Source organism: Camelina sativa, chromosome 14, assembly GCF_000633955.1.
Source record: "Camelina sativa cultivar DH55 chromosome 14, Cs, whole genome shotgun sequence".
Classification (NCBI taxonomy): Eukaryota; Viridiplantae; Streptophyta; class Magnoliopsida; order Brassicales; family Brassicaceae; genus Camelina; species Camelina sativa.
In genome coordinates, this window is record NC_025698.1 from 2,460,227 (window position 1) to 2,469,216 (window position 8,990).

General features: G+C 37.7%; 2 protein-coding genes across 2 annotated transcripts in view; both read left to right on the top strand.

Moving 5' to 3' along the window:
• LOC104739138 (probable E3 ubiquitin-protein ligase ARI5) overlaps positions 1 to 5,810 on the top strand; it is a 7,274-nt gene extending 1,464 nt beyond the window's left edge. Inside the window, exons 2-16 of the mRNA XM_019236346.1 lie at positions 1 to 223; positions 466 to 590; positions 834 to 939; positions 1,028 to 1,118; positions 1,402 to 1,574; positions 2,027 to 2,131; positions 2,218 to 2,306; positions 2,481 to 2,588; positions 2,745 to 2,835; positions 2,946 to 3,035; positions 3,120 to 3,167; positions 4,068 to 4,139; positions 4,699 to 4,792; positions 4,881 to 5,007; positions 5,263 to 5,810. Of these exons, the coding sequence (XP_019091891.1) occupies positions 50 to 223; positions 466 to 590; positions 834 to 939; positions 1,028 to 1,118; positions 1,402 to 1,574; positions 2,027 to 2,131; positions 2,218 to 2,306; positions 2,481 to 2,588; positions 2,745 to 2,835; positions 2,946 to 3,035; positions 3,120 to 3,167; positions 4,068 to 4,139; positions 4,699 to 4,792; positions 4,881 to 5,007; positions 5,263 to 5,446 (1,677 nt within the window). The 5' untranslated portion in view covers positions 1 to 49 and the 3' untranslated portion in view covers positions 5,447 to 5,810. The remainder of the gene's footprint in view (positions 224 to 465; positions 591 to 833; positions 940 to 1,027; positions 1,119 to 1,401; positions 1,575 to 2,026; positions 2,132 to 2,217; positions 2,307 to 2,480; positions 2,589 to 2,744; positions 2,836 to 2,945; positions 3,036 to 3,119; positions 3,168 to 4,067; positions 4,140 to 4,698; positions 4,793 to 4,880; positions 5,008 to 5,262) is intronic.
• On the top strand, positions 6,364 to 8,870 carry LOC104739139. The gene has a single exon (XM_019236141.1). The coding sequence runs from the start codon at positions 6,409 to 6,411 to the stop codon at positions 7,786 to 7,788; it is 1,380 nt and encodes a 459-aa protein (XP_019091686.1). The 5' UTR covers positions 6,364 to 6,408; the 3' UTR covers positions 7,789 to 8,870.

Sequence of the window (8,990 nt, forward strand, 5' to 3'; positions counted from 1 at the left end):
AAAAAAAAAAAGGAAGAGAGGGGGTTTGAGGAGGAGGGCGGCTGATCATATGGATTCAGAAGACGATATGCTAGATGCCCACGATATGTATTCGGGTGATGATGATTATTACAGCGGCGGGACCGATGACGACATCAACGATAGTGATGATGTTGATGCTTACAACGGCTTATTCGAGGAAACCGTGGACGATTCCGCCTTGATCGCCTCTGTTCGCTCTCAGGTGGGTTCCACCTTCTTCCTTACTTGTCTCTTCTTATCTTTGTGTCTTTCTTGCTTTCGCAGATATGGATGGTTTTTTGTTTGTTTGTTTAGGAAGATTGGTGTTCTTTGTTAAGCAATTGATGATTGATTGTTAAAGTTTGGATTTTTTTTTTGCTGTTTTGAGTACTTATTAATCCGTCGTCGGTTAGTTTTTACTGTGACCATTGACTTAGTGTTGTCGTAATGATGTTATGCTTCCAGATAAATTATGCTGTTCTCAAGGAAGGAGATATTCGTAGACATCAGAATGATGATATTGGACAAGTTTCCATGATCCTCTCTTTAAGCTATGTTGAAGCGAGCATTTTGCTTCTTCACTATCACTGGTAATTTCCCTTGACATATACTCTGTGCTTTTGTTATAAATCTTGCTGTTTCCTGTCTGTTTTTGATTAATATACGATATTGTTTATCCTCGAATTTGGTTCAAAACTACCTCTCTTCCTCGAATTTGTTTTTGATCTGCTTTATTAAATGGACTATATATGTTCTTTGTGAACATAATATTGATGTCCAAACTAGTGGGTTTTCTCTAGTTTCCTAATGCTCTGAGAAATGTGTCCTTTTAGGATTGTTAGTAAAGTTCATGATGAATGGTTTGCGGATGAGGAGAGAGTTCGGAGAACTGTTGGCATATTAGAGGGACCTGTTGTTCCAACACCTAATACCAGAGACGTAATTCCTTTAATTTTCAACTCAGAATTGTTTTCTGTAATTATCGCTTGGTAAATCATGTTTCACTGACGCATGATTGGATGTTTAGCTTACATGTGGAATATGCTTCGAGTCCTACCCCCTTGAGGAAATTGTATCAGTTTCTTGTGGTCATCCTTTCTGCTCTACGTGTTGGACGGGTACGTTTTTTTTTTTTTTTAAAGTTCTTTTTATCTCCCTTGTCTAAAGATGCTTCAGAAACAGGGACTGTTGAATTTTTGTTTTTTGGATTTATCTGAGTTTATATCTAGTTAGCATTTCGGTTACATAGTTTCAAATATATCTGCCTATGAATTTAACTGTTAAGCATTAGTTTCTTCCATGCCTGGAATGCGTGGATTTAAGTTGTATATACTGTTTTTTTTTCCTGCTAAAACATCTCTTTTTCTGATACATTCCGTTTTCTACTGTGCACTTTTATAGGTTATATAAGTTCAACCATCAATGATGGGCCAGGATGTTTGATGCTAAAATGTCCGGACCCTTCTTGCCCTGCTGCTATTGGTCAAGATATGATCGATAAATTGGCTTCTAAGGAAGACAAGGAGAGGTATTATAGATACTTTCTTCGATCCTATGTTGAAGACAACAGAAAGGTAAGGCTTCCAAGATAACATATATCAGACTGCGTTTCTTTACGTAAGGAGCAGAGAGTACTTGATGCTCTTGCGAGTTCTCTCTATCTGTCTATGAAGTCATTGTTTATCTTCGTGCCTTTCCTATGATGCTTTAATTGACTTCAGTTTATAGGAAGCTTTTACTTCTCACTGCCGTGAAGTGGCTATTACAATTGTAAATAAAGCTACCTATTTAGTATATACTAGTACTGATAGAAGATCCTCTCTGCTCCCAGATTTACCTAATTTTTCCTATTCTTAATCTTGTATGGAATGGCTTCCAGTTTTTAATTGAATCAGATCACAGTTATCCCAACTTATTTCAATGCATTTGCTTTGAGCAAAAACTATAGTACTTTGTCACTTATATTTGTGTGTATGATATGGCGCTTGTCTAGTTTTAATGTTGCTCCTATTTCTTTCTGCTTCAGATGAAGTGGTGTCCTGCCCCAGGATGTGAGCATGCAATTGATTTTTCTGCCGGGTCTGGAAGTTATGATGTTTTGTGCTTTTGTTCGCATAGCTTTTGCTGGAATGTAAGTACTTGGACTCAAAGCCCTCTTAATCTTCCTTCTTTTGATTATATAGTCATTTTGGAACTGTGATAAATCTGCAATTCCAGTGCACTGAAGAGGCTCACCGTCCTGTGGATTGTGGCACAGTTGCAAAATGGATACTAAAGAACAGCGCTGAATCTGAAAATATGAATTGGTATACGCTCCTTTTATTCATATTCATACTCCCTCATCTTCTGGTTATTACTACCATATACCTCGCTGAAGAAATATTTTTGGAAACTACTGTAGCTATGACATTTTTCATGCATTTTCCAACTCATTTTACATTTTTACTACTTGCTAATCTTATTTTGCCTCGTCATCCCAGGATACTTGCCAATTCAAAGCCTTGTCCAAAGTGTAAGCGGCCAATTGAAAAGAATCATGGCTGTATGCACATGACATGCACACCGCCTTGTAAATATGAGTTTTGTTGGTAATGCTTTGTCCCCATCTCTGAAGGCGTCTTAGTTTGGTTGTTACTCTTTCTCCGCAATGTTGGACTGCAAACTTGTTACTGTCATCTTAGGATTTAATCTTGTGATAGAAATGAAAGAGGTGCTAATGAGTATATCTTTGTTTGAATCTTTAGGCTTTGCCTTAACGCATGGACAGAGCACGGGGAAAGAACTGGTGGTTTTTATGCCTGCAACCGGTATGAGGCGGCTAAGCAAGAAGGTTTGGTAAGACCTCGTACTTATTTGATCATCTGTGGTGGGTTTTTCTGCAATCAATTGAGCTGATGGTTGTCAATATTGTTTTGTTGATATCTATTAAACTTTTCCTGTTTTAGTATGATGAGGCTGAGAAGAGGCGAGAAATGGCAAAAAATTCGCTAGAGAGGTACACTCATTACTATGAACGCTGGGCAAGCAATCAACTGGTATGCTCAATTTCTATTCGATTTCTTATGTCATTTGTGTCTTTTCCATATTATATATATTTACTTTTTTGAGTGACTTGACAGTCGAGGCAAAAAGCTATGGGGGATCTGCAGAAAATGCAATCAGAGAAGGTAAGAATTACGAATCTTATTTTCAGTTATATACTTTTATCTTCTTGATCTTTTATCTACCGAATGATAGTTAATTCTTCTTTAGCTATTCCCATTGCTTTTATTTGTAACACCAAATTGTATCCAAACTAAGTAGAGACTGCATTGTTGTTACTTTGTGTTATTTTGATTTGCATCTCTGGTGCTTAGATAGGATTTTGAGCGTAATGTTTTTGGCAGTTTCTCACATAGTCACATGCTGATGTCAAACTTTTCTCATCTTTCTGCTAGCTTGGGAAGCTTAGTGACATACANTTTGGTAAGACCTCGTACTTATTTGATCATCTGTGGTGGGTTTTTCTGCAATCAATTGAGCTGATGGTTGTCAATATTGTTTTGTTGATATCTATTAAACTTTTCCTGTTTTAGTATGATGAGGCTGAGAAGAGGCGAGAAATGGCAAAAAATTCGCTAGAGAGGTACACTCATTACTATGAACGCTGGGCAAGCAATCAACTGGTATGCTCAATTTCTATTCGATTTCTTATGTCATTTGTGTCTTTTCCATATTATATATATTTACTTTTTTGAGTGACTTGACAGTCGAGGCAAAAAGCTATGGGGGATCTGCAGAAAATGCAATCAGAGAAGGTAAGAATTACGAATCTTATTTTCAGTTATATACTTTTATCTTCTTGATCTTTTATCTACCGAATGATAGTTAATTCTTCTTTAGCTATTCCCATTGCTTTTATTTGTAACACCAAATTGTATCCAAACTAAGTAGAGACTGCATTGTTGTTACTTTGTGTTATTTTGATTTGCATCTCTGGTGCTTAGATAGGATTTTGAGCGTAATGTTTTTGGCAGTTTCTCACATAGTCACATGCTGATGTCAAACTTTTCTCATCTTTCTGCTAGCTTGGGAAGCTTAGTGACATACAGTGCACACCAGAATCTCAGCTCAAGTTTATTCCAGAAGCGTGGCTCCAGGTAAACAGCTAAAATTTTCAGAGAAATAAGATTTATCTACAACATCTCTCTGAATGTTCCCTCATATATGTTATACTTTTGCAGATCATTGAATGCAGACGGGTACTGAAATGGACGTATGCATATGGATACTATCTATCAGATAATTCTAAGAAGCAATNATATACTTTTATCTTCTTGATCTTTTATCTACCGAATGATAGTTAATTCTTCTTTAGCTATTCCCATTGCTTTTATTTGTAACACCAAATTGTATCCAAACTAAGTAGAGACTGCATTGTTGTTACTTTGTGTTATTTTGATTTGCATCTCTGGTGCTTAGATAGGATTTTGAGCGTAATGTTTTTGGCAGTTTCTCACATAGTCACATGCTGATGTCAAACTTTTCTCATCTTTCTGCTAGCTTGGGAAGCTTAGTGACATACAGTGCACACCAGAATCTCAGCTCAAGTTTATTCCAGAAGCGTGGCTCCAGGTAAACAGCTAAAATTTTCAGAGAAATAAGATTTATCTACAACATCTCTCTGAATGTTCCCTCATATATGTTATACTTTTGCAGATCATTGAATGCAGACGGGTACTGAAATGGACGTATGCATATGGATACTATCTATCAGATAATTCTAAGAAGCAATTTTTTGAGTATTTGCAAGGTCAGAACTCTCATCTGTAGATTTTCTGGAACAGTAAGTTGTGTCAGTGAACCCTTGAAGTTGAAGTTTCTCTTGTTGATCTGATCAGGGGAGGCTGAGTCAGGTTTGGAGAAGCTCCACCAATGCGTAGAGAAGGAATTAGAGGTGTTTCAAAATGCTGATGGCCCTACAAATGAGTTCAATCAATTCCGGACAAAATTAACTGGTCTAACCAGGTAATGGTCTTGTTTACATTTATCCAGCTGTTTAGTACAGAACAAGAGAAGACATCAGCTTTTCAGACAGATCAATATAGAATCCGTGTGGACTTTAAAATGAGTCTATATAGTCGTTAGGTTTTGCTATATTCGGATCGATTGTTGCATCTACAGTCAGATTATGTTGTAGAAATGTAGGTTTAGCTGAACTAGTTGAGACTTTGAACAACCATATGGAATGCTAACCCCAATGGCTTCTATCTGTATGAACAGCATAACAAAAACCTACTTTGAAAATCTGGTGAAAGCTCTGGAGAATGGTCTTGCTGATGTGGATGCACAAGCTGCTAGCAGCAAATCAACAAACTCTAAATCTTCTAGCAAGACAAAAGGCGGTGGAAAAGGTAAAGGAAGCTCCAAAAATGGCGGGTCCAGCAGAAACCCAGATGACAACTGAGATCTCCCAGGTTTCAGTTACGTCACGCAGTCTCTCGCTTGTGTGATGCCACCTCACTAAGGTCTAGATTTCTGGGAAGATTTGAGGTTTACAATACTTTTGAGTAGACTCTTCTTGAGGTTCTTGAGATTTAAGGCTGTTAAGGGACAAGCACGCACAAGTGAAATTGTCTCTCTCTGAATTAAGGGTTCATGATAGATTTTACTTGCCCTAAATATTGTATAGTATAAAAGAACTCTGCACATTGTTACTTTGGCTTTTGCCTTTTGCCCTGCTAGTGCAATGACTGCAAACCAAACTGAAGTCTCTTGTCTGAAAATTATTCTCGAGGTGAAGAGCAAATGGTACCTCCTTTGTGTTGTTACTTGTTTGTCTTTCTCACACCTACTATGATATTTACATTAATTGCCTGTAATATTGAATCCAGAACACCTAAAAAAAAGTTAAAAACCTGTTATTTTTTGGGGTTAATTTTCTATAACAAGCATTGAGTCATCTTTACAGACTACAATAGTAAATATTGGTGAGCACTGAGATCAAGGTCACAGTAGGATGAGAATAGCAGTAATACATACATTGTCATAAGAAAGCGAAATTTGGCTCTTTTGCAAGACGCTGGCATGTCAGCCTGACATTGGTCAATGCACCCACTACAGAGGTCAAAGCGAAACCTTCTGTGCAACTTAAATTATTATTATTGCCTTCGTAAGAACGCGCGAAACACATATCTTCTCTATCTAATGCAATAGTCAACTATTTGTTTTGATTTTCTTTGAAGCTTATTTGTGTTGACTCCTTCAAATTCTCCAATAAGTTAGTGGTTTGTGTGTCATTATCTTCATCTACGTTATAATTGAATGCGACATGTACTCCTCAACCTATAATCTCAATACTTGTTACTGATACATCTTGTTTGTTTGTTTTTTCAGGCTAAGTTTTACAGAAAGTGATTGGGCACTTTAATGGCTTTCACAAATGATAAAGATGGATCTAAGGGTTTTGTGAAGAGAGTGGCTTCATCTTTCTCCATGAGGAAGAAGAAGAATGCAACAGGTGAACCGAAGTTGCTTCCAAGATCGAAATCAACAGGTTCTACAAACTTTGAATCCATGAGGCCACCTGCAACGAAGAAGACTTCAGATGTCACAAACAAAACAAGGATCAAACCATCAGGTGGTCTAACACCACAACCAAGAAGGGAAAAGATTGATGATCGTGGTGGTGGGACGAATATGAAGTTTGGAAAATGGAGAAGCTTTGATGATAGTGATTCAGTTTGGTTATCTTCAGATTGTGGATCTCCTACTTCTCTTCTTGAGGAACGGAGATTATCTGTTTCATTCCGTTTCTCGGTTGATGAGAGTGTAGTCTCTTGGTTATCAAACCTTGCCAAATCTTCCCTCTCTCTGAATCATCAAGAAGTACGTTCCACTAAAGACCGTCCCAGGATCCCGAGGAGCACTAAAGACAATGCAGAGAACGTTCAGAAGAAAGATTCATCTAGTTCTGCTCCAAATCTCAGCGTTCTTTATGATTCTTCTACTCGGAGTTCACATGGAAAGAAAGTTAGCTTTTCACCATCTTCAGGTACAAAAATTGATACAGGGAATTCTTCTCCTGCTCTGACAATCTCCTCTGATTTGCCATCTGGTCCGAATGATCACACAGCAACTTCTTTGGCTCATGAGAAAAGTTTGGATGAGAAAAGTGTAGAGAGTGTAGATTCTAAGAACAGTAGTAATGTTGATGAGCCGCTTTTCTGGCCATATGAACAGAGATTTGACTGGAAACCTGAGGATATCTTGAAGCATTTCTCAATGTCCCCTCGGAGAAAGAAGTTATTGAATGCCAAAGTTTCAGCTGCAGGTAGCTCTCCGAGATCCATGAGAGCACAACTTCTCCAAGCAAGAAAACTAGATCTTAAAGATGGTAGTAAGAGAAAGCTTGTGTTCAGTGGACCTATAACCAACGCATCCAAGATTCCAGAACTCAAAAGAAGTACCAGCAATAGCAGCAACAAGAAAAATGACAGCATCAAGAAGGAGCCAATCAGGAACTGCGTGAAGAGGAACAAAAGTTTGCCATCAAGGTTGAGAAAATCGAGCAAAACATGTTCAAAGGTTGTACCTATTGAAGTAGCTGAAGGAGTGATAGCAGCAGAGAAAGCCAAAGTGGAGATAAAGCTCATAAACCGCAGAAGCAAGACTATGCTGGAAGACGATTTTGCATTGATGAATGATTTCTCAAGAGAGAAGGCAGTGGGGCTAGGGGAGTTCAAGGGTAGAGAGGGTATAGACTCAGAATTTAACTCTGACACTTTCCTGTTCGATGATTCTCTTTGAAACCACCATAGATTATCATTGAGTAGAACTGCAGGCTAAAAGAATACAACCCTGACTTTGATTGTATGAGAGCATTTTGGAGGAATATATATATGTTCATGAGATTGCGCTCTAACTTCTCTTCCGGACAGAGTAACTAAATCAGACCAAACAAGAAACCATATTAATGACAAAATGTTCCAATTTGCCAGTGCTTCAGCACGTGTAGACAGACATATCCTATTTTCAAAATACAATTTTTTTAAAAGAAAATGATGACCCCTTCCGATAATATTTATGGGGCCGCCTCTTCCGGCTAGAGCCGAGTGCCTCGCAATATTCCGATAGTTCCCTCCTAAGTTGCTCCACCACATCTGCTATTGGTCCTCTGATCCCTATATCCGAACCAGCCTCTAAAGTTGCTCCGTCAGATTTTCTGCTGCGTGCCTCCAACTGTAGTTTTGCTTGACCAGATTCGCTGGTTCTTCGGGCATATCTGCGATTGCGAGCTGCTTGTCTCTTAGCACGCCTAGCATCCCTAACACGTCTATCAGCCAGACACTTTTCTACATACTGTTGCATCTCTTCACCTTTCTGTGATCACATCCATCATTTCACAAGATATGATTCAAAATGCTATATGGAGAAGAAAGCTACTATGAATTGCTCTTGATCATCATCATCTCAGCATAAAAGATTATACCTACAGTTAACCTTTTTCTTTTGAGGGGTCGAATCCTAGAAGCCTATCTATATATCTCAAAATTATCAAACCTCTCTCAAGCATCTCCACCTATCTTTTCAGAACACAACCTACCTACCTCAAAACAGAGTCACTTACCTCTGCTAACGACTTCAATCTTCACACGCAACACAAGATCTGTGAGATGATAGAGCTATGATATGCAAGCAAAATTAGAACAACGGCTCCAGAAATATAAAACACTTGAACGATTGAATTAATCAACAAATTCCATCACAAGAAAACAAATGCACCTACTGACTGAGAAACCATATCCATAACCGATTAAACCTATTTAATAAGTAAATAATGTACTACTGTAGTTAAAAAACAAATAATGTCAAAAAAAATAATTTTCGTAAATCGATAAACAAAAATTTCAAAATTATTAATATTTTTTTCAATCTGAAATTGGATGAAACACACAAAAAAAAAAAAAAAAAAAAAAAAAAAAAAATCAGTTTTGCTAATATTGAATTAC